Source organism: Dicentrarchus labrax, unplaced genomic scaffold (genome assembly GCF_905237075.1).
Source record: "Dicentrarchus labrax unplaced genomic scaffold, dlabrax2021, whole genome shotgun sequence".
NCBI lineage: Eukaryota > Metazoa > Chordata > Actinopteri > Moronidae > Dicentrarchus > Dicentrarchus labrax.
Window position 1 is genome coordinate 14,015,103 of NW_026136706.1, and position 26,489 is coordinate 14,041,591.

The following is a 26,489-nucleotide window of genomic DNA, read 5'->3' on the forward strand; positions in this document are numbered from 1 at the left end:
TGTCTGTCTTTGTAGTACCACTAGGCAACAGTCAGTGCATCACTGGAAACGTGGAAGTGCGCAGGAGCCGCGCAGGGAAATCGAAGGCAAAGAAGGATCTAAGCAGCCAAAAGAGCATCTGGTGAATCTCTGTCGCTGAACCATGAGAATCCAGTCGACATTTGTCTGAGAGAGTGGAATAGGTGCCCGAAAAGAGCCTGGTAATCAGCGTCGATGCGCGCAGCCAAAAATGACGACAGTGGGACAGTGATTCTCTTCTTCCAGCTCGTCATTTTTTACAGTCATATGCTTGGATGCAATTCATCTCCTATGTATACAGATCACAAAGGAAGGACTGGAAGCCGAATAATCTCCAACACAGCCGCAAGTGCGCACAGAGACGTTTCCTGGAAACCGTTTCCAGCGACTAATTACGCAGAGATATTGGTGTTTTATGGGCCGTTAAAGGATTTTGAACTTTCGCATGAAAACTTACTCTGCGAGTACATTTTTGAACAGGTCGATATAGCCCCAACCTTCACGGGCGATGAGTAATCCACGACGCAGCAACTGATAAACCTGTAAAACCTGGAGTGCGGCTGGCGCGTTTGGATACCTTATCCTGTGCGTCTCTTATTTTTTATTTTTTCATGTGGCTTCTATCTTCGGGGTTTGTAAACTACTCGTACATCATTGATATTTCATGGCTGTAGAGTGTAGCAACAGTGGTGTGTGGCGAAAGAGGACGGTACAAGACTAACCGGGGCGAAGACAGCGCACTTTTATCGCCTTATTTCCAAACAGGAGACATTGCGCACAGGCATTGACGACTGCAGCAACTACAACCCAGACTTTTTTTTTTTTTTCAATCATTGAATCCTTTGTTATTTCTTTCGCTGCTGTCATCGTAGTATGTCTGCACTTCGAAAGAAATTTGGGGACGATTATCAGGTAGTGACCACCTCATCTAGCGGGTCTGGATTCAATCAGCCTCCCCCAGAGAAAAAGAAGAAGAGGCAGCGGTTCGTGGACAAGAACGGGCGATGTAACGTCCAGCATGGGAACCTGGGTGGTGAAACCAGCAGATACCTCTCAGACTTATTCACAACACTCGTAGATTTGAAATGGCGCTGGAATCTATTTATTTTCATCCTCACCTACACAGTCGCTTGGCTCTTCATGGCCTCTATGTGGTGGTGCATCGCATACATCAGAGGGGACCTCAACAGAGCCCACAATGACAAGTACACTCCATGTGTGGCCAATGTCTATAACTTTCCCTCAGCCTTTCTCTTCTTCATAGAGACCGAGGCCACTATAGGATATGGTTACAGATACATCACAGACAAATGCCCCGAGGGGATCATTCTCTTTCTTTTCCAGTCGATCCTCGGATCGATCGTCGATGCCTTTTTGATCGGCTGCATGTTCATCAAGATGTCTCAGCCCAAGAAAAGGGCAGAGACTTTGATGTTCAGTGAACATGCGGTTATTTCTATGCGAGATGGGAAACTAACTCTCATGTTCAGGGTCGGCAACCTGCGTAACAGCCATATGGTCTCTGCACAGATCCGCTGCAAATTGCTGAAAGTAAGTGATGCTACTTTAAAAAAAAAAAAAAGGAGGCGTCCAGTATATTTATCCCATTGTTTATCATGGCTCAGTCCTTGTTTTTAATCTTTTTTAGGAAACTGATACTGAAAGGCCTACACACTGACATTTAAGCCTACTCCTAACTGTGCATGAAGCCACGATGCCTTTAATAGACAAAGCTTCATTCTCACTTCCAAACCTGCCACTACACTGATGCAAATAAAGAAATTAGGCCAATAAGTAACCACATTAGTAATCAGCAGAAAACTACATATTTTGCACAATTGATGGAGGAGTTTGTCAAGAGGCCTTCAGCACAACATCACACCTTGACTAGAACTTCTTGTTTTTAGTGAGACAAAGTGACAAAGTGGTAGTGTGCTTCAACTTGGCATAAGTGTGCTGCTGTTCCTAATTAACTCAACATTATCTATGGATGTTGTCTAGTAAACCTAAAAAAAAACTTCTGATAATACACAGTACAGCAATATAGTGATAGTACAGGCAATTAAAAGTATAAACTCAGTACATTTTACCAAAGCCGCAATGCAACTATATCTATCTTAGTGAATTATTTAAACTGTTTTAAGCATTGTACTTGCTTCTAGTTTCCATGTCCTAACACAGCAGACAAAGGCAACAATATGGAGACTTTTCAAACATGTGATTTTATTCAGTTGAATTGCAATAAATTAAATGCTGAGTTGGATATTCTTGCTGTACAGATGGATCTTTAGATATCATGAAAAAAATATATAGTAATTGTTCTGATAGACAGATGACGTGTTGCTTTGATTGCATGTAAAATCTGAAAACAAAAGTCTCTTGATGAGCGATAGATAAGTCTGCCTTACCCCTTCCTTTCCCCACCAAACAATGTCTCTGTCTCTTCCTGTACACTTCCTTAGTCTCGCCAGACACCCGAAGGCGAGTTTCTTCCGCTGGATCAGTTGGAGTTGGACGTGGGTTTCAGCACCGGGGCAGACCAACTCTTTCTCGTCTCACCACTCACGATCTGCCATGTGATTGACACCAAAAGCCCCTTCTACGAACTCTCCCAGAGGTCCATGCAAACAGAGCAGTTTGAAATTGTGGTGATACTAGAAGGAATAGTGGAGACCACAGGTGAGTAACCACAAACATGTTTACAGGCCTACAGCTGAAAACGAGAGCCTGGAGCTCGTGTCAATGCATGTTGTGGCCGTAGGCTGAATGTACAGTAGCTGAGGACGTTGTATTGTTTTTCTGTAACAAATCTTATGAATAATATTGAGCTCTTTCATAGGTGTTGACAGCTGGTATCCAAATAGACTCACTATTGAGCTCTTGATTGCATTTTATTGATTTTTGTTTCTGTGGCAAACATGCAGAGAAGCTAGTAATAGCAGTGGTTAGTATTTAAACATCATAGATGATTGATTTTGTGTTGCAGGCATTAAGCGAACCATTTATTAATCTATGCATTAAAACACCTTCTGGGTTAAGGGAAGCAGAGCCAAGTTTCAAGCTAAATATGAACGTTGAACACTCTCAAACTCCGGCGGGTCAACGTTAGGCTTTATACATTTTCTTTTTCTCATCTGAAACAAATTGCATTCCTCCGCCTTTGTGCCCGTACAGCACCTACCTTGTGGCTGCTGTTCTCAGAGGGGATAATAACTTGCTTTCTAAGGTCCCTTTGGAATTAGGGAATTCCATTTCCACAAGATGAGTAATGCCCCAAGTAAAATTCTTCCACTGTGGTCATTTTAAATTCAACCGTTTATTTGACACAGCTGATATAGTGTGGGGAGAGCTCCTTCAGTGCTATAGAGGGAACAGTTGTAATGGGTTATTTCAGAGAAAACAGCATATGGAGATGTGACAGAGAGGCTTGCAGGCTGACACTGCAGACAGCAATTAGGAGAGATATTCAGTTCCTAGTAGATCGTTTTAATAGTTATTTAATTCAGTTGCATTAAAGTCTTTTTGCAGTTGAGCTCTACCTGATTCTTCAGTTTATGACATGGTTTACATGGATGTTAGTGTATGGAGTATCGGTACAGTCTGGGTACAGCGTTAGATATGTCTCACAACATTTGGTCTGCTCTGTGTTTGAACGGCTGATTCTCTCAGTTACAGCTGCTTGTTTTGTTTCTTCTTCCTTTCAGTTAATTATGTATTAATTTAGTTTAAAACACATTAAACACGGTGTTGGTGTAAAAATCTAAATCTCAAGTTTTTTTATGAGAGTAATTGTAATGTGCAAGTAATTAACCTGACACGTGAAAAAGGATTACTTTGATTTTATATGAAAATATTCAATGTCGCGATGTGATTGAATTATCATTAGCAAGCATTTATAGTATTACAGCAACTGTCACAGAAGCATGTGTCATCACATTGTCTTCACTTATAATAGTCACAATCTCAGTTTTAATTAAACTGGCCTGGCTTGTTGTGCTCACGGCTTTACTTCACAGAAATCTCTGCATCGAGGAGCAGTTGTGGTTGTGTGAAGTTGGTGGAAGGGCTGATGTAGAAACAATCTATGGTTAAAAATTTATGTACAGTGAAAGTCTAAATCCTCAGACGCTTTCATTTCTGGCCAATGTAACTCTGTTTCCATGGCAACCTCTCCTTGAGTATTCAGGATTGCAGCACTGCACCTAAACTTAGGTTTTTTATTCCTATGGTATAGGAATCATAACACAATTTCAGTAATAAACCAGGCAAACATGTGATGGCGAACATGAAATGAAATTGCTTTGTTGACAACATCACTTGGTATTAAGGAGGATCTCTCCTGAAATATGAAAAAGCACACGGAGGCGTTACTGTACTATGATGGTGGTTGCCAGAACAGGTGATACAGCAGAGAGAAAGAATAAAATGAAATATTTATGAGGGTTGTTGTTTACTAGCGAGGAAGCTGCCCAACTCCCCACATCTATGTTGGTTGTTGTTTTTTTTTGTTGTTGTTATGTGTGAAAAACCACTGTCTGGAACACAAGTTAAAATACTCACCGCTGCAGATTAAAGCTACACAATGTGTCTTTGTCCTTCTTACTAGATAATAACAGACACAGCAGTGTATCCTTTTTGACATAGTAACCTCGCCAGAGATCACACAAAAATATTCTGGACTGACTGAAGTTATGCACAACAAAATAAAAAAGGAGTATATTTTGCTTTAACCTCCGACAACCTGTATTGTATAAAAAGGCATGAGCTGTCCCTCGTGCCTTTTGAAGCGGAGCCCAATGCATTTTTGATCACCAACTCAGTATGATGCATGTTCCAAATGAGACATGTAGGATGTCTGGTAGCAGCATATTTTCTTCTGGTGTAATGCCAGTTGTGGCTTTGTGGTATCGAGTTGGTTTTCTAACACGGCTGCGGAAAAATGTTGTGCTGCAGAGGATAAATTGGCATTACATCACGTTGCAATTAAACGTATTTTACATGCTGTCTGACTGCTTGCCCTGAAAAACTAGCTAACCGTGGGGGAGACAAACAAGGAGCCTTTAGAAATGAGGAGAACAACAGGAATATTGTCTGACACAATAACAATCCCCCCAACAAGTATCTTCAGAGTTACTACAGTGTCATTGGCTACAGAGCTAATATGCATGGCAGGCTCTGTGTGAGCGCTTTAGCCCCCTGTTACTTTGTTAATGTGAATCTCACAGCACAGTCACACCAAGTGGAGTTACTTCTGCATTATTTGTCCATTGCAGGTGTTTAAAAAACAGAAGAGGATTTTAATTCAGCTCGAGTTAATAACAAGTAATGACTGCAGGCAGCTGATATAGGATGTCTGTATATAGTGCTAATACTAATTAATCATAAATACCATGTAAACAAGTTATTGAAATGTTGTTATTATGTTGAGCGATAAGTGCAGAGTCCGCAGTGCAGTAACATCTGCTCAGCTGTGACATGGTCTGCTGGACAAACAGCTCACAGTTTCTGTTCTGTTATCTCAGTGTTGTTTCTTTGAATTGTTATATGATATCCATATATATGCAGTTATGCTTTATGTGCTACTTATTTGCAACAGCCATAATGTTTTATGAGAAATATAATACTGCCCAAACTATGTATTTTATCAACATAATGAAAAGTTGGGGTTAAACAAACTCACAGGATGTTAATTGAGACCATATTTCATTTGTGTATTCTATAGTGTTTGCTCTTGCAATACAATATCAGTTTTTAGCAACTAAAACATCATTAAACTTTTTATGGTTATGTATGTATCACTGTGAAAATATGCGATATATATATACCAAAGTGCTTTTGTTGCCTAAACATGACCACGGACTACGAGTACCATATGGTAAAAATCTCGCACCCTTAGAAAAACATGTTTCCAACTCAGAATATACTGTACACAGTAAATGTACATTTTAGGACACAGAGCGGATGTGTATTAAGCCAATATCAGCTAAAACTATTGCACATCACACTGATGTTTTCACTTATGTTGCCTAATTAAACCTCTCATCAGAACTGTGCATGCGTGTATAAATTTGTTCGTTCTGTAGAGCCGTTCGGGGTGGGACAACTTATCCTATCATTCTTATTGGTCCCTAGAGTTTGGTGACATGATTTGATTTCCATCATAGTTCCACCCAACTTCAACTGTCTAGTGGACATATCGGAATGAAAACACCTGTGTGGGTGCATTTTGACTCGTCATAGTTGGAAAAGCACAGGTGTTAATAATGTCCTTAACAAACTCCCACTGTCCCAGTAACGAATGCATGAATGTTGTGCAAAATTTAACCAATTCAAAAAATTGGCAAAATGAAATAAAAACTAGAGACCATTTTGTGATGGGATCACACCAGCCATGATGCCGGTCAACATGTTTTTGCTCTGGTCCATGAGTACTCAGTAGCCATTACTACATTATTATGAGTACTCATGGATGGGACCACAGTCATCTTTGAACTCTGTCTTCATTTTATTTCAGCTACACACCTTATCTTACAATGAATGTTATGATGCTACTGCATTTAAAAAATCTGTCCACAGACATATAAACACCTGGCAAAGCACTCAAAACCACTTCTGTAGCAGTTCCTGCTACATTAGCTATCTCCAGAATGACACACACACACACACACACACAAGAGAGACTCAAAAGGTGAAAACAATACTAGCCCTGCTGTCGCAGATGGTAATAAATGTGTGTTTCCATCCACTACTGTTTTGTGAATGTTCATTGGGATAAACAGCCTGGTGGCGCTAATTTTCTAGTCCGGTGCCATCAAACCATTGTAGAAGAAATGGGTGCAACGAGATGACATAATTAAGTAACAGTCAAAGTTAAAGTGGTGGAAAACACGGTGGTAGCTTCAGTGGACGTTTAATGCTTGCACATGCACATCCTGTTTGTCATTTATTTGCTTCGTTTTTTTGTTTCCATCACACACATTTTTTTTTTATTGATACACCAGCTTTTCCACCTCAGAGAAAGAGAGAAAAGCGTTTTTGCTTTATTTTTGAATTGAAAATGCACATAAAAAACAGGTGGATGATAACATACTTAATGTCACAGCAAGCCAAAAAGCACAATACCAGGACCCTGAACCTGAAGCAGCTAAACTGAATTCAGCCATCATCAGTTTTAATTATTTACACCTGTGCGTTCATTACTGTGACATCTCAAAATGTCTTCTGTCAAATAAGGCCTTCTCTCAAATGTATCATGAACTTGTGATTAAAAAAGGTGAAATAACATTCTATTAATAGCACTGCAGGAACATTTTCACTGTAACACTACAGAGCAGATGATGACCTGAGTTATTGAGAACTACTACATCAGTCTTAAAATATATCAGAACTTTAGATAAGTGTCCCATTAACACCAGTGATGCTGTTCAACACTTTAAAGGCTTAAATACAAAGCCAGAGGCAATCTGTTCATTAGCTGATTCTTGAGGACCTAAAATAAACTGTAGCTGCCAGTAAGAGACGTTTAGGTTCCCCCAACCATGAAACTAATCAGTGTATTGCAACTAAATTCATTTAATGATTTTCAGTGTTTGGTTTATACAGGATGCAGTTACACCCCAACACTCCTGTCTGAATGCTGCAGCTCCTGTATGCTGAAGATTGAATGTGTATTTCTGTAATTTAAGACCAGGCAGTTTTCAGATTAGAGAAATAATAACTGACAAAGATAAACAAGCTGATGATTTACTGCATGTGGAAACTCATTTTCATTACAGAACACAAAGAGGTCTGTCAGCGCATTAGTTTATCCCTGACATTTTGTATAGTGTGTTTGGGGTCTAACATGGTGGCAAAACAGTGTTTAGATCTTCACAAGCTCTGCAAAGTGTTTTTAAATTCACTCATCTGCTATGAAAAGCAATGATTCATAAACTGTATCATCAGCATAAACCTTCTTTTCCTTTTCAGACTGATGTGACTTTCATGCAAATGTGTGGTGTGTGATCATTACACTTGCCGTGAAATTCATAAAATGCTGCAAATAAGTCATATTTAGAAATGTTTTTTTTAGAAAAACTGCCACGGCTTTTTTGGGTTCATATGCATAAAATTTACTTCATGTTAAACTCAGTTATTTTAGTGTTTATGTGAATGCTTGTAGTTGTTTGCTCAGAGAGTTCTCAGTTAGACTTTATTTCACTCTTCTGGTGACGCAGCACATTGGTACTGCAGGCAAACGCTGAACTACCCCATAATCTGCAAGTTTTTAAATGATTTTACACTGAATGTGTGTGTTGTACATGAAACGCAGCATCACATTGTGTCTCTTGATTTGGTTATGAGGCAAGTAATGGCAAAAAGAGCGCTCTCTCTTGTCTTCGAAAAAGTCGTGCGTTGATTTTGATTGTTTTCAACGATTTCTGTCAGCCCCCTCATACTGCTACAAGGCTTTCCTATGATTCACTGCTATAGAATAAAAAATAGAATATCCCAGCTATCTGCTCGTTTTAAAATGTGTGTGGGTGGCAGGGGGTTAGTTGAGTATAGACTGGACCAACTGGTAATGTTTATTCATGTGTGTTTGTTTGCATAAATGCAGTATGTGACTGAAGAAGCTTTGAATAATGAATCGCATACCTGTATGCTCAATATTTGATTGTACAAATCATCTCTGTATTACTCTCTATAACTCTATTTTTTAAATGTTTACATAGATTAATCTTTAAGATTTATGATCCGATATATTAATTCTTAATAAAAAGGCATTAAAAAGACTCTCAACTCATTAGATAAATAAAAAATCAATTACCTGACCTTTGTTGTGGATAAAATTATTTTGTTATATAATAGTATCATCATGGCTTCAATTAAGTTATTGCTGTTGTGCGACAAATATACATAAAGTGTATACTTAGAAAATGAAATTAAGAGCAATAATTGCTGTGATGCAGACTCCGTCTAGTAGTAAAGCCAGGCAGCATAATTAATTGGAAACATCTATTGCCACTGATTAGCTGAGCAGCCAATGTCATGGCCCGATCTGTGTTTTATCATCAGCAGCAGTAATTGAAATGAAAATGGAGAGCTTTCTCTTGCACCGGAGGCCTAATAGTTTCAATCATATGAGTAAGAGGCTGTAGCCCCGGAGGTCCGAGGTCGCCTGGCGTCAGGAGCTCCAGAACTGAGGTAAACACTGGCAACCCCAGATATGAGCCAGCTGTGAAAGACTGTGCCATCCTCTGGATAAACTGACCATAATTCATTCTAAATCATTACACTGAGAGTGCGTCCTCTCCTCCTGGTGTCATGCTCCCTGCCACATCCCTGCGGGGTCAAAGGGTTAAAGTGGCTTCTGTGGGGACGTTAAAGCTGCACATCAGGTGAGAGCAGGAGTTTCCAATTAAAACTAATGTGCTCAGGGTGAGAACTCAGGAGAGAAGTGGCTGTCCCTGCTGAGTTCCACCTGCGATAAGCCACGTGTTGGATACCTTACAGCTCTCTTGTTAAAAAGTATTCCATGCTTTTGGTTCATTTGACTTTATTAACAATGCATTTTCCATCTACCTGGCTTAAATATTTCAGCAGATTTGCAGTGTCACAAAGAGATGTAGTGATACATAAAGTCTGGATCTGAATACAATAATATACTGATACACCCTCTAATCTTTATTTAAAAAGCATAGACATTATGTTATTACTATTTATCATGTTCATCAAAATTACAAAGATTTTACCAGTGCTGGAATTTAAACTTTACTAAAAGGTCTAGTGTGTAGGATTTAGTGGCATCTAGCAGTGTAGTTACAGATCGCAACTCCCTCGCTTCACCCTGCCCTTCCAGGTACGAAGGAGAAACTACGGTAGCTGCGAAATGCATGAAAAACACGAAGGGCTGCATCTAGAGCCAGTGTTTCTGTCTGTCAGTGTTTTTTCATTATAAAGTAACAACAAAACAACAATTCCTATTATCAGGTGTTTATACACAAAAACATACCTATGAATATTGTATTCCATTTCTACCAATAAATCTGGTCTGTCTTTGTATTACCATAAACAGATATATAGGTAGTGCCGTCACTACAATCTCAGTGTCTTTTCCCTGAGAAACGTTAAATCTAATTGGATTTTTTATTAAATCTGTATTTCTTAGTGTTTCATGTGTAAAATAAATGAACAATTAAGAATGTAAGTATTATTTTGTGAGCTTTAACGTGTGACACATTTAGTTTAATTAGCCCAGTAATAGTTTGTCCTGTCTAGCTAGCACTAGCACAGTAATATCCAAACTATTATTACTATCTACTACAATCGGCTTAGCTAATAATACACAGATGAAGTAAGTAAGAGTTCCCAGTTGAGAGCATAAAGATTCCCATAGTTTCAATTCCATAGTTTGACCTGAAATTTGCTAGATTATGGGATTTACAGACACTGAAGCTGCAGTAACTGCAGACAAAGCTCTGAGAAACTGAGGGAGAGTGCAGTGACTGCATTTATTGCTGTTTGCTTTGGTTCTTGGTTGGAGTTTTTTTAAGATATTCTTATAAATATTATATCATGGTACTTTTATTTGAATAAAGAATCTGAATACATCTTCCACCATTAGGTTTTACACGTCAGGATTGTATTTTTTCTAAAAGTAGCATGAGAAAAAAACTTTTTACAGGATGTGGTACATACGTATGCAAGGATGGACGAAATACCATGAAGATCTATACAATCTAACGCAACCTATTACAACAGCCCTATAATGTTCATGAGACAGAATTTTAGAGAGATGTTGGTTCATCATCTGAGTGTTGATTGTCTTGATGATGTTGGACTGCAGGGGTGGCTGTGGCTCAGAGGAAGAGTGGGTCATTTTCTAATTAGAAGGTTGTTGGTTCGATCCGCGGCTCCTGCTGCCACATGTCGAAGTATCCTTTAGCAAGATACTGAACGATGCGGAGCATCGGTGTGTGAATGTGTATGAATCCATTATTTTTTGTTCGATGGACTCTGCCATCGCTGAGTGGTGAAAGGGTGAATGTGGCATGTAGTGTAAAAGCGCTTTGAGTGGTCGAAGACTAGAACATATATACGCTATACAAGTACAGGTCCATTTACCATTTGCCATTGTGTTGCACGGCATTGTGAGTCTGCACTATATACTATGGGCAGGGGTTATATTTACAATTTAATTCAGTTCATTACAACAACAACACACTCTCAAAATCACCATAAAGATTAGTCAATGCCTCACACAATCTAAATATTAGCCCAGAGATTTGTCGCCATGTTTGATTACATTGTAAAGGTGTTCATGATATTTTGTCCACCCCCTGTATATTGCTACTCATTCTGCTCTGCACGAATGCAGCCTGCTTTAGCTTGCATGTTGTATTGAATCACACTGAAATTAGCATTACTAATTTTAGATAAACAAACAAGTGTATTCTTGGAACACATCTATGAGATTTACCTCTTATGGTTGTACATACAATAATTGCACTGGGGATGAACTCCACATAATGGGCATTGCAGCGAACCAGCTATGACATCCTAGATTCATTATCCCTTTTAGATGAACTGTGCTGGCTTCCCGAGGGGGAGCACGGTAATTGTGTCTTTAGGGATTTGTCAAGTCCCTGCTGGATGGCAATAAATCACTGGTAGAGGAGGTGTGGCGGCAGGCCTGGGATGAACTCGTGTGAAGAAAGCACGAGAAATGTATTCCCCAACAATGCCTCTGCCTGCTCGTCATGCCGTGAACAGTTTGAAGATAATTGACCAGGTCTCAGTTGCCTTTGTCTCAAAGGAGGCACATGCCATGCAGTTGTGAGAAGGACACTTTTTTTCATAATTAACAACACAAACTGTAGACCTCAATATTAACCCCTGTCCAGATGGAGGATGGACACCCAGGGCAAAGTGTCACATGTCCATAATTGAGATACTATTGTGGCTCCACTTGTTTAAGAGGTTAGGAGGAAGGTGGCGATGCACTTGCAGTGCTGGTCACTGGCAGCATTGATTGCCGGAGGTACAACCGTCCCTAAAGTGCAGGTGAATCAATCCTGTGGCCTAAATGTAGTGCACATGTACATGTTGTCTTCTAGCAAGACACTCCTCTGGGATGCACCTTAATGTTTTTGTCACCCAGACATACTCGGGTTTACTGGGATAATCTGCTCTCGAGCTCAAGTGACAAACTTGAAAAAAACAATGAGGACGCCGTCTTAGCAGCATGTTACTTCTCTTTAGCACATCTAAGTCTGAGATCTCTTAAGGCTTAAAAACTCTCTTTTGTCTCCCCCCTTTCAGCTGTAACTCCTCTTCATGACTTAAGTAGATTTAATAGCCGAGATCAATATAAGATTACGGCTCTCACTTAGTCTGTTTTATGGAAGGAAAATGGTTTCCTGATCATTTCTGCACTCAATATATAATGAAGAAAAAATTGTTTATCCTGGTTGGTGTTAACACATGCCCAGTGTGACCAATATTGGTTGTTTGGCCTAAAGGAAATCCATCGATTTTGCTTAACTAGTTCCCTTTACAGCAGTATTCAGAATTGCCTTCAGTTGGTAATATGTGCTCTCCTGGCTGTGTTAATGGCCTACAGCCATATGTTCCTGTAGCCTGCCTGACACCCCACCTTGTGTGGAGATGGTTGGCAGCCCCTGGTCCTATTGCCTTCCCTTCCTTCCCTTTCCAAAAGCCTCCACACTCAAGCAATTGCCTCAGCATCCAGCAGGCTCTCCCCTCCCCCACAGCAGTGCAATTCTCCTGCCTTTTCCCTCCATCAGCTTCCTCCTTGTTCTCATTGCTCAGCCGATGCTGTATGGGTGGAATAAACCTCAGAGCTGCAAACAACTGGAAGCCACCCTCACAAATGGATCACACACTAAAACAGTATTTAACAGAGGGAGGGGACTTATTTCCCTCTTTGAAAAGTCAAACTGTGAAAAACAGGTCACTGAATGCTTGTGCATTTTTCTAGACTTTACCACTCAATGGTGGTCACCATAGAAACAGATGATCAGACGGGCCCCAATTGCTGTGTCTGTATCAAAAAGATAGTTTTTATTCTTTTATAGGTACAATTTGTTCTATCCTTTGTAACATTTCATTGAAAATAATACATCCTTGTGAAAAGCCTACCAAGAACCATATTATTCAGACCTGAGAATTGAACTTTCCACTCTTCAATAAACACACTGCCCAGCTCCTCTTCTTCAGCTCCCATTACCATATTTAGCTCAGCAGCTTAATATGACGTAACACACATCCTAAAAGAAGACAAAGGGGAATTCTGCTTGCTGTTTTGCAAATAAATGAGGAACAGGATAATTGCCTGGAGTTAATTGTTGTCCCTCACAATCCAGCGATGTAGCAAAGGCATTTTGTGGATAGCCTTGGCCGGAGCAAGTGCCCAACAATGACATCAGGATGAATCTTGGACGGTGTTGTGTGGTGGTGCTCTGTGTGTGCGCTGTCCAGGGTCTCGTGCTTGTTTTTGCTAGCATTTTTCTCATACATAACACTTGAGCTGTTTCCACAGCCGTGATAGACTGTCAGGGGACTTTGCTGACAGCACTGCACTGCTGAGTGCGTTTGACTGTGCGTGCGTGTGTGTGTGTGTGTGTGTGTGTGTGTGTGTGTGTGTGTGTGTGTGTGTGTGTGTGGCCATTTGAGTGACTGAGTGAAAGAGAGAGCCAGACAGAAAGAGAGAGAGAGAGAGAGAGGTTATTTGTGATTTTGTCACAAAATAGGAGGTTGCGGAGAACTCTTCCACACCCACCTTCCCTTTTTCAGTGACTTGCATTGTGAGAGTTCATCTAGAGAAGTCATTTGAATAAACCTTCATTTTCACATAGCAGTCAATTTTGAGTGTCATTTGCTTGGTGCCTGTGGGTTGTTGAATCATATAATAGCTCAAATTTTTTTTTCCCCCCCTCAAAAATCCAGATTGAGACTCTGCCCAAATGGTTTGACAGGGCTGCAATAAATAGATCTCTGCTCTCAGGTCTGCTCCTTGACTTTACTCTGTCCTCAGTGTGTCAAGTGCGGATTTGCAGCTGAGAATGTGACTGAGCCAGGCACCAAACGGATATGATCCTCTGGCTTCTACAACCTGGATGAGCTTCTTTGAGACGGCCGAGTCTGTGAATACCACTTAGGTTGTTTTTTTTTCCTCGACTACTATCAAGAAACACTGGCAGGCTGCCTCTGAGTTTACAGTGCTTTTCTATTCCAGCCCCCAAAGAACCCATTTTATCTTTGCTGTCACTCTGCTGAGTCTGCAGCTGCTTCACTTTGTTAGACCAGAGAAGCAGCCAGCTCTGTGTTATCAAGGAAAAGTGCATTTATTTAGAGTCTCAAGCTGAGATGGCTTTTGGGCATCTAAATCTCAAAGTTTATTCTCAACACTTCCTCTTTTCTTTTTTTCAGCCCATAATAGAATCAGGTGAGAGCCTGTGAAATATTGCATATACTATACAGTGCAGATCGAGCACCTGTAATCTCCAGACAGACATCCCATCTCAGTGCTGTATAGTCATTGCCAAAATACTTAATTTTTTGAAATTCCATTTGATTTTCTTATTTGGATTATGCCTGGAGATTCAAAAACATGGTTATTGCTGAGATGGCAGAAAAACATGTAAAACAAATGCAAACATTGATGCAGAAAATGTTTGCACTTGGATTTTCTATATTCTTTCACCTCTGAAATTTACTTTAATGAGATGCATTTTTTTCATATCTGTCTTGAATTTGTGGATTCAGCAAAGGATTATTCTAATGCCGCTCATGCTGTCACATGGATATTGCATACAGTATGAGAGCAGTAAATTGCCTGGTGAACTTAAGCAATGAGGGACTTCTGAAGGGATTTCACACTTGTGTAAGATTGGCCAGTCAGAAAAGATCATATATCTCAAAACCTGTGTACAGTAGGCAGAGTTGGAGATGTCATAGAACAGAGTTGGTATGTAACAATATTTGAAATGTCTAAGATCATTTTTCATATCAAGTTTGGTATAATTTTCTTTTTTGCCCTTTATAAAAAACTGTGTCAAAACAGTATGCAAAAAGTCAAGACATTTTTTTGTTCATAATTTGATTGTAATTGTTACTTCCACCTTTAGATTTCAATTAATTTGTATACAATCAAAAACAAATGTGATAATAATGAAATGTTGATATTCAGGTGAAATAAGGAACCCTAATCCAGAGACAAAAAGACAAGGCTTTTACCTGAGGAGCAAAAATATGATACAGCAGAAAGAACACAATGTAATAATTGGTGTTTTTTGCTATTTGGTGCTCCCTGTTTCAGAGTGCAGTTCACTTATATACTACTGTCATAAATACAACTTTTCTAACACAGCCAAACATCAAGCAAGTGCAACAACACAAGGCATCAATACTAGCCAGCTAATACCTACTAGTCCAACAACAAGAAGGTCAGCAGCCTTTTCTTTCTCAAATCTCTCGCCAAAGACTAAAAGCCAGTCCTAGATTTACTCTTGGCCGCCGTCCTCTTGCTTGACCATTGTCTTTTTTCTCTTTTTTAGTTCCGTCAACGTCCTCTTCAGGTCTCTTTGCCCAGTTATAGTACATTTCCTACTCGCCTGGATACAGTTTAGTTTATTAGGATCCCAATTAGCTACAGCACTGCAGCAGCTATTCTTCCTGGGGTCCGGTCTGCTGTAATGATGCTTTAATCTTAAATGAAAAAGTAACAACTACAGTATGTGACAGCTGGACACGAACAAAGTGGCTGAGATTGAAGCAAGCCACACAGCACAACAGTTGGTGTTTGTGCTCCCAGGTCTTCAAATACTGATGCTTTGGGTTGCCAAAGTGTTGTCAAAGTGTTGGTATTTGACAACCTGGGAATGCGACTGTCTGTTATTTATTGTAGTATTAATTTATGTTTTTGACCATTTGGCAGCAAGCTGTAAACACAACAGTAACGTATTTATACCTCATAAAGTTGTTATAGCGAATGTGTTAGTTGGCTAATTATATCTCCAGCAGACATGGAGCAACATTAATGCTCATTCAAAGTCGTGTTTCTGGCCACCTGGGGAATACAGGTCCACTATTAACACTCTTTTTAGCTCTGTTAAGGTCTAAAGGCCTCCACTTAAAGAATTATCTTTAGCCGTTTAATATTTCCACTATGTTCACCAGCTAGTCACTAACTTTGTCTCTCTGCTGATTGGTGATGGGCAGGCTGGGTTATCAGAACTTTTTTGTTCCTGCTGCTGCTGTAAGTGACGCTAAGAGCAGTGAGAGTGAATCAGACCAGTGAAGTTGTGGGACGTAAAAAAAAAAAAAAAAAGCAATGACCCAAAAGACGCTCAAACGCTCTATAGAGCTGAGTGGAAGTTGAGAGTCAGTAATTTTGTGTGGGTTTCTCACAACAAGCGACCTCTTAACCATTAGAAATAGTCATTTTGTTAATTTGGAATATAAATTTATTGATAAGTTCAGCGTTGAGTATTTTTTTTAATGCAGGACCGAAGTAATCATCCATCCATTGTGAAATATCTACTTTTAATTAAATTAAATTCAATTGTATTTGTGTATATTGCCAAATCATAACAAACCTTATCTCAAGACACTTTTCAAATAGAGCATCCTTGTAAAATTATTTACAGAAACGCAACAGTTCCCACCATGAGCGAGCACTTGGCGACAGTGGCAAGGAAAAACGTCCTTTTTAGAAGCAGAAACCTTGAGCAGACCTCGAGCTGGTCTCTGGCACTTCTTCCACAACTTCTGTTGAATGATTAGTTTAAAACATAGGGTAATTTGCAGAATTATTCTTAGATTGTTTTTTTTTCTGTTGTCAAATATACTTAAATACTAAAGCACAACGATTTATCAGATTTTTCTTTTTTAAATATATATTTGTTGGGGCTTTTTTATCGCCTTTAATGGATAGTGACAGATGTACAGTGACAGGAAAGAAGGGAGTGAGAGAGAGGGGACACCAGACAGCAAAGGGCCGCAGGTCAGAGTTGAACCCCTGGCCACTGCAGCAAGGACGCAGCCGTGGTACACTGGGCGGCAGCTCCACCAGGTTAGCTACTAGGGCGCCCCTCGATCTATCAGATCTGACCACGAAACATATGTAACGCCTCTGGTAAAACAACCAGATGGTACAGAGTCTCTGACTGTGCTGTGCTTTATTTAGAAGGGCCACTCCATTGAGGATTTTAAATGTATTGGTATTGGCTTATACTGAGTCACAGAAGGAGAACAGATAACCATTTACTGAAATTAGTAGTGTAATGGATCCACAGAGTTACAAATTTCTCTCCTAACGGGTTGAATGAGGAATTGTTTCTTCATCGATCCCAAAGAGGTTTTTTTCCTACTGGTTCCTTCTGCCCCCATCTTTCCCCCAGTGGAGATAATGTGGTTTAACTGTATTTACTTTTGTTCATGAATCTGATCATGTGTTGATTTGCTTTTATTGTTTTCAGTCTAGTTAGGGCTGCAACAGAAGATTATTTAATCATCAATCAATCGGACTCTCTGTGAACCAATTTTTATAATGTCAGAAAAAGCTAAAAACATCCCGAGCCCGGGGTAAAGCATTCAAATCAATTTTTCTCTTCTACAACAAAGAGTCCATAATCCAAAAATGTTTAACTTACTATCATATAAAAAAAAGAGAAGCATACATTTTGACACATTTGAAAAACTTTCTAGTGATTAGTCAATCATCAAAGTTGTTGTACATCTCAAGTTTTGATTAATTGACTAATACTTTTGGGTCTTATTCCTGTGTGTCATATTTTAAGTTTGTAAATACCATTGTTATGTTTTTGAACTTTTGGTATGTGTGTGTATCATGGCTGAGAGCCAGTAATTTTGTAAGGCAAGGGAAAACAAAGATTTCAAGATATTTTTAAGTTTTCAGATAAACTAAAGGATTAATTGTTGAATATATTGTGCTATGTCTAAGGCCAATACAGCCATTGATTTAAGCTCAGAAACAAAGTTTTAAAGTTATAATAATATTTCCACATTACAGTACTTATTATCGCAAATGTTTCCAACAATGTTCAAACAGAGAACACTGGATTTTTTTTGTTCAGTTAATGGTACGTTTCAATGGTAGCCTGTCAATAGATTCATATCCCCTTTGCACATGTGTCATAAAGCTGTCATAAATAGACATTTTATCAAGTTTTAAGCCACATTTTTAAGCAAAACTTTTGAGATCCTAGTCATTTTTAGCTATATATATATCTTGAATGAAGGATTTTAGTCATCAGACTGGGCTGACGTTAGCAGCAGCTCAACCCACAGCCACTCCAGGACGTCCTTTCTACGATGAACAGTATCAGAGAAAGTAGAATAATTAACCTAAATGATTTTTAATGTAAAACCTTGTCCATGTCCATTTGTTTTGGAGAGGAGAAGACCTCGGCACCTGGTAAAAACCTCCAGAATGTCTGGATCTTAAGTTATCAGAGAAACAAGCTGAACTAATGTTAGTCGCTCATGGAAGAGAGAAATACTGTCTGACTGCCACCAGCTTATACTCTTGCCACCAGATCAGGTGAGCTGAATCTCCCTGATGACCCAGAGGCCAGCTAAGAGTGTTGCCACACCTGAAAAACATCTTAGGGCTTCGGTCATATATACACAAAATCACAACATTTGTAAATATTCACCTCCCCTCTATTCTATGCGAGCAAAGGAGCAAAACAAACTCCTTAGCTTATGATGGCAAAGCAGATTCGCATCTTAGCTTCATGTGGAGTTCAACATTGGTGAACTTTGAAGCGAAGTCGCAGCCTCAATCAGTAGCAATTATGTGTGTGTGGTTGACCTCTTAAATGGACTACAAATCAGCAAACTGAAGCACATCCTCCACTGCCCACATTTTGCCTCAGCAGGATAGAGATATACGATATACACAGAACAGCAATGATATACACTGTATTGAAAGAACCAGGTGTCAGGCATCTTGGTGGTCATGTGGTTAAAGATGCACACAGTGTAACCACAACAATCCTGGTATGAGTTGGCGACCTTTGCTACATGTCACCACCCCCTTTCTCTTCCTGTCTCTCTTTATATTATGTTGAATAAAGGAAAAAACATACAACATCAATAAAAAAGCCAGGTGTACCTAGTTGCAGTGCAAAAAAACATACCCAAAATTATTTAATCGAATCGAATCGAATCTAATAAACAAGCTAATAAATAAATTAAGTTGATGTTAACTAATTAGCCTAACTGGTATTCTGAGGTGTTTCTTACTAATGTGATGTCCTACTGTTGCATGTTCCCCGCAGAAAACAACAGCAGAGATAGGACAAGATTTTTGTTTTGTTTTCTTCCCTGCAGCATGTGTTTATGACACACGTTTGTATGATAAAGAATGTAATGTCATGAAGATGACACGGACATAAACCACTACAATATACTAAGAGTGATAGATGAAAGGGGAAGAGAAAATGGCTCTATGCTTTAATGAAGATGACATTTGTAATATGTGTTCCAGCCTTCACTGATGAGAAGTCACCAAAATATATGATTTACCCAAACCACCAAAACAAAGGCACTTTGAGCTGGGGTTTAGTGTTGCAAAAGGTCATGTTTCAGTGACAGTAAAACCATTTTGGTCTGACTCTGGAGTCATATGGATGATTTGACCCTCTCCACAATGGAAAATCCATTTTCAGCAGATGGAGTGTTTGTTATTTTTGTCGTGATCTAAGAGAGAGACTTTAGTGTTGTGTTGTCACTGTTACTTTTGACAAAACTCAGCAATGAAAAGGTTTATGACTGTCGCATGCACACATTCCTACAGTTTTGTTTCCATAGAAACACTGAGTCCCGGGCAGGCGTATATTTTAGAGTTACATAAGCTTTTACCAGTAATACGAAATACACACCGACATGGGTACGTGACTGGATTGCTATTTTTAGGAATTATATTGAATAATTGCAGCAAATTTCAAAATCAGGTTTTAGTTTTTCACATTAGTGCTATTTTTAGCTGTTTAACTGTACTCTGCTATCATCTTGAGGTCTCTGTCTAACATATTCTTCCACATAGCGTGTGTATTTCCATCACAAATCGGACTATGTCGTGGCCTCAGTGAAAGTCGAGGCACACAGTTCATTACCGTTGCAGTGTCTGTTAATGCCATGCGCCATATGAGTGTGGGTGTTTCAGAACAGCTGGTCTTTAGCAACACAATTGTACATACTATGTGATGCAACCCTATCTATAATTATACATGGCACAGGCACCAAGCCTTGAATAATGTATGGAAATTAAATGTATATTAATGATCATGATTAAGTCTAGTGCCATTGTTTTGTTTTGAAGAAGGGTAGCTGATTAGACCATCCACGTTCGTGAGACTTTTTTTTTTTGTGGGTTGAGTGGCTTTAGAGGAAGGGAATCAGGTTCAGTCCCCGTCCTGCAGGGTTTAGGGGTTTCCAGAGAGGTCTTACAGTAACTCATACACCATCTGCAGGGACAATCGAGCATTATTAATAGATGTAACATGAAGCTATTTGTGTCTTGTGTATTACTGTAACAACCTTTTGCTTTAGGCGCAACCTTCTTTTCTTATCACGCACCAGCAAAGTCGCTATTGATGTTGCAGCCCTGTATTTACTGTATGGATGTCCAGTTAACGTCGCCGCATCGACTGTACTATTCAATAAAGCAGGCACGACTGACTTCTGGTGGTGATTAGCTGTTCAAAAACCAAAAGCAACAGCAGCAAAAAACGTTTTACACCTCAGTTTTTCTCAGAATCAGTATATATAAGCCTGCGGATGATCAAATGGTGACTATGTTTTGACTGGAGGCAGCTTAAAAGGCTCACAATGCAATAAGACTTCCATTCACACTTAACTCTCAATCGCTTTGGCCCCAAAGTTCTCATTAGCTTTGCCTACTTTATTCACTGCAGCTCACTTCCATATGCCTAAAGGCTCCGGGACTCTGAAGCAATAGTGCAGAAGTAATGCTTTGAATACCCCAAACGCATTTGATGTTCAGTCTCTTGCACATCTGCGATTGTGTACAGAGCTGTTATCAGTGAATTATTTTATGACCTTGGGAATCGTGTGGAATCACAGATGTCTCTAGTTTCGGTGAGGACATCCTCACAATCAGCAGCAGTGTCTCACTGTGAATGAGTGCTTCGTCTTAGTTTGGACCCAACTGCTGCTAGAGCAATATTAAGCTGGTAATTAAAACATGTGATAATAACCTACTGCAGTTGCTGATTTCCTAATGGATTTCAACAAGCCTTAACATGTGTGCCCCCAGCCATTCCTCTATGCTTAAATAAGGGATTTTTGGGCTGATATAACCAATCTTGTGTTTTGTTTAAGTTGTAAACCTAATTATAGATTTTCTATACTCACTTTCAGTGAGAAATTAAAGTTGTTTTTTAGGATAATGCTAACCATAATAAGAGGGATAGGGCTTTCCTGTAAGCAGTGTGGTTTGATACACGCACAGGCAGCTATGATAGCAGCTGCTGAATAATGGTGATGAGTAATCACTAATAAGCATCCAATAATTTTGCATGGAAAAAAGTTGTTGATCATTAATTCAAACCACATGATTTTGCTAATTGCATTAATTTGTTTCTGAGGATGTGAGGGGAGATTTTAAGCAGGGATTTAATTCACAGTCCCCTTTGAGGGAAAATGTATTCAAAGTGTATCATAATCTTCTATCTTGTGCTGAATTTGCAGAGCGTAGTTACGCGTACACACACAAGCGCAGAACATGCGAAATAGGATATTTTCTTTTAATTTGTAATCTCCAAATGACAGAATTTAATGCTTTTAACTAAGTTGTCACACTCATTTAGGCTTTTCTCAAGCTGAACAATGTTATGTAACAGATTCTTCATGTTACGTTTTGTCTTTTGGATTAAATTGGATTCCCTTTAAAAGCTCCAAAGAATTTTTTAGTGTGAGCTAGACCTCCTGAAGCCTTTGCCTGCAGCCTATAGTCCTGTGGGTTTGCCTCTCCAGCAATTTGATTATCTTAATCCTCTATCTTTTGTAGCTACTAGCTAAGCTTAGAGTGTGGACTGAACTGTTAAGTAGCACAAGAGGTGATGTGGGGAAGACCTGAGCTGTTTTTTCTACTAACCAAAACAAGTATCCTGCCTCTCAAAGCCTTACCTTTTCCCATATATAATGTTATGCATTGTCTTATTCTTAATATGATATGAACATTATATTCATATCAAGTTTACTTTGTGAATTAAAATTGCATTGCCCCTTTCTAATTAACAGTAATTTCAGAATGAATTGTATTTTATATTTGTATTTATTTTGTAGTTGGTAACACACATCAAATCTCTTCACACAGTCAGCACAATGGAAGTTAATGTGGACAATGTTTGACACAAAATGACCACGTGTTTTAAACTCAACCACCACCAAAACTATGTGTATTTACAGTCCATTTTGCACATGTTTACATACTATTATAAAAACTGTTATGCTCAGCGCCTAAGATAACACACCATTACTGTAAATTAAGCTACAATTTCTTACATTCTGTTACAACTACATACTAGATACTACTATATACTCACAATATAAAAAGAAATATGAAAAATAAAAATTCATTAACTCCTAATTAGAACATACTTAAGTAAGCATCTGTGTTCATTCCTTGATGATCTCTATGAACGACTTGAGGTGTGGCAGAATCCATAACATTATGTAATTGTATGGGACAATATGGCATTCCACCGTTCTCTTCCAGTCACAGAGTGGTTTACAGCCTATCCCAGTGTCACTTTTCCTTCCACCTTACTCTCCATTCCTTAACCCCATATAGAGGAATTCTTTTCTTCATGAAGATGGAAAATATATGACCACCAATCACATGATCAGATGTCCCTCTTGGATTCAATGAGTGCTGGATGTCTGGGCGATTGTGAGGAATCAGACTAGATTATTTGCCAGTTGTATTGCAGAGGATTTAAGGTGTGATGTGGATGAGGAATTGTGGCCAAATTCAGAAGACAGGGTTAGCACTGTTGTATTTATATACCTGTAGCTATCCTATACAAGTATGTATAGTTTTGTATTGCATTACCGTAGTTTTCTGTAAATTGTATTATTCTATGGCAGAAAAAAGGCCTACTTAAGTGTACTGCAGCATTTCTGATTAATTTCTGCTCATATACTGTAAGGTAGCACAATCCCATCTAGACAGATAAATGGATAGATAGATAGTTGGATGTTGTGCTGACAAAAATGAACTCAGTATGGAGAATTGTGTGTTGTATAAAACTGTAAATAATTAGCCACTATAAAACACACACACACACACACACACACACACACACACACACACACACACACACACACACAGCAAATAACTCAGCTGTGCTTTTAATTATTTTTCATGTTAGACTGGAAATTGCTCATAAACATCGCATTTGAAAACCAAAAAATCAATTAAGCTTTTATTTAGGCAGCTGGCTCTGTAATACAGTAAGTGCTTATTTATTGAGGCACTTTTATTTGTTTGCTTTGTGATCTGAAAATGGCAAGAGTCCTCGTGAATACCGTATTGTTGATTCTTATGGAACGGTGCCAAACATATAATTAAATCAGGACTCTGTTGTTTAATACTAGTCTTGAAACATTTCATCCTAAAATGTTGTGTGGAGCTGTAGCAGGACAATGACACATAATATGTCATAGTTTTTTAAGACTCAACATTAATTTGTACAAACAAACCTGTCAATTCATCCAGTCTTTTTCTGTATGTTTATTTTCTCTTTGACAGGGATGACCTGCCAAGCGAGGACGTCATACACTGAGGATGAGGTTCTTTGGGGACACCGCTTCTTCCCGGTAATCTCCTTGGAGGAAGGCTTCTTCAAGGTGGACTACTCTCAGTTCCACGCCACATTCGAGGTGCCCACCACTCCATACAGCGTGAAGGAGCAGGAAGAGGCTCTGCTTCTCTCCTCACCCCTCATGGCTCCGTCCCTGTGCAACAGCGGGGAGAAGAACAGCTCTTTGGACTGCCTGGAGAGCCTGGAGGACAATGACAGCACCACCAAGCTGCCCACCAAGCTCCAGAAGATCACAGGGCGGGAAGGCCTGCCCAAGAAGCTACTAAGGATGAGCTCCACTACTTCAGAGATGACTTACAGCTTTGGAGACCTGCCCATGAAGCTGCAGCGAATCAGCTCTGTTCCCGGTGTCTCTGATGATAAACAGGCTGGTAAGGCCTCCAAGATCAACACAGAGCCCATGAGTAAGTCAGTGGCGGACTTACCTCCCAAGCTGCAGCGACTGGCTGGGGGAGGAGGGGGCAGGATGGACGGACACCTGCCACCTAAACTCAGAAAGATGAATTCAGATCGCTTTACATAAAGCAGGCAACATATTTTATCTTATGCCATCCACCTTTATTTCCCTACCTGAAGTCCTGGTACTATTCCTAATTTATTAATGGACAATATTCTTATATTAAAAGAAATGTAGAATATGTGCACAAATACCTTATATAAAGTAGGGTGATGGAATTGAGCACATTTGTCCCTGGATGTAAGTGTACATGCTATGACGAAAGACCTCTGATATTTTTTTTAGGATGATGTACAATTAGCACAATCTGGCATGTAAGAAACAGCGCATGTAGAACAGAATCTCAATAATTTCTGGCATGACATTTATTGATATATTATTTTACAAAAACAATTTCATTAGTGAATTTACTGACAGTGAAAAATTGCACAAAGCCATATGATTTACCACGTGGAAAACCTACATTACATGGTTCTAATTTGTGGTGACAAAAGGCACATACATTTGTTTTGAGTTGGTTGCTTTTGTTGTTTAATGTAAAATTGTGGCAATGTTATGTTGATTGCATGCTCCTCTTATTGACTTAGCTATACAAAGGTAATAGACAAAGATGTTTAGCCTTAACTATATTACCTTGTTTCCATTTTCATATTTGTTCACAGCTGGATTTTTGGTATTTCATATATAGACTATTTTACCATGTGCGATTTTATGAATTTATTAGTTGATCAAACTCAAAGTATGTTGCTAGATGATGCATATTTCACATTTGAAAATGCATTATTGGCATCAATGACCCATCTGAACTGGGCACAATGCTACGCAATTTTCACTCGCTTATTAAAGTAACACTTAAGTTGAAAGAGTCAATACTTGTACTTGATAAGCACAAAGCAATCATTATATAATCCCCAGTGATTTTAGAGAGCATTTATGGGCATTTTTGTCATTAATTAACTGCTTAGAGCAGTAGTTCAGTACTGTGCAATCACTTTGTTCCATTATATAACAATTATCAACTTAATCTACTGTAGGCCTGTGTGGTCATACAAAACACTCCATTAGAATTTCAACTTAGGTGTTACTGGTTAGATTTAGATGTGGGCCTATAAGGAAATCATAACCTTTGTCTTAAGGGCCCATAATCTCCCTCCTCTGTGATGAAAGCAATAATATTATAATGACTATAATCTTTATATAGCCACAGGGTCTACCACAGCCCCATATTCATTCTGTTTACTGAATCCATGCCATGAAATCTGGTTTTCTCTAAATGCATCAAAGACATTGTATGATACCCAATCTCTTCAGGAATAAAGATCTAACATAACTGTTTAACATCTTGTTACTTTGACTAGATGTAATGCATGCTTTACCTGTTCAAATCAATTCAATTTTTATTACATACTTCTTACAGGGGGTGGTCAAAATGATGGAAGGCCAACAACACACTTACCTCACTGTAAAGAGCTGTGATGGGCCTGTGTGGATGCATCTACCATTGAATAATAAGTCTCATCATCGCCTAAAGCTAAGCATATTCAAATCACTGTGCACATATCAATTTTGACTGTTCAGCTTAAAAGAATTGATTGGCATGTGAGAAACACACTTTCTTGCAGAGAGTTTGGTGAGGAGTTTGATACCGCTCTCATGTATGGTAAAAATATGTTGCTATGGCCAATAGCTGGTTAGCTTAGCCTAAAAGACTGGAGCCAGCTAGCCTGGCTCTGCCCATAAGTGAAAAAAAGTCCACCTACCAGCAACTCTAAAGCTCACTAATTAATACTTTATATTGTGTGTACATTTTTACTCTTTGTTTTTTTTAGATGTAATGTGTTAGTAAGGCTAGCTGTACCCCCCTCTTTTCAGTGTTTATGCTAAGCTAAGCTAACCAGCTACTGGCTGTAGCCTCATGTTAGCCGTACTTATATGAGATTAGTATCAATCTCCTCCTATTTCAAAATATATACAATTCTTTCTTGAAGAGCAACAATGCCAAGTAATTCTAATTAATTACTACATAGCAATTATTGTTTTTAAGGAAATTCTTTCTTTGTAAATGTTCCAGAGCACATGTGAGCATTTAATGAGCAAACCCCAGTAAAACTGATATATACTTGGATGATCAC

At 39.1% G+C, this 26,489-nt stretch overlaps 1 protein-coding gene across 1 annotated transcript; it reads left to right on the forward strand.

The window, feature by feature from the left end:
* kcnj3a (potassium inwardly rectifying channel subfamily J member 3a) lies at window positions 1-25,695 on the forward strand. Its single transcript, XM_051404534.1, has 3 exons — window positions 1-1,569; window positions 2,481-2,697; window positions 23,828-25,695. The coding sequence occupies exons 1-3, from the start codon at window positions 892-894 to the stop codon at window positions 24,421-24,423; spliced, it is 1,491 nt and encodes a 496-aa protein (XP_051260494.1). The 5' UTR covers window positions 1-891; the 3' UTR covers window positions 24,424-25,695.
* The last annotated feature ends 794 nt before the right edge of the window (window positions 25,696-26,489 follow it).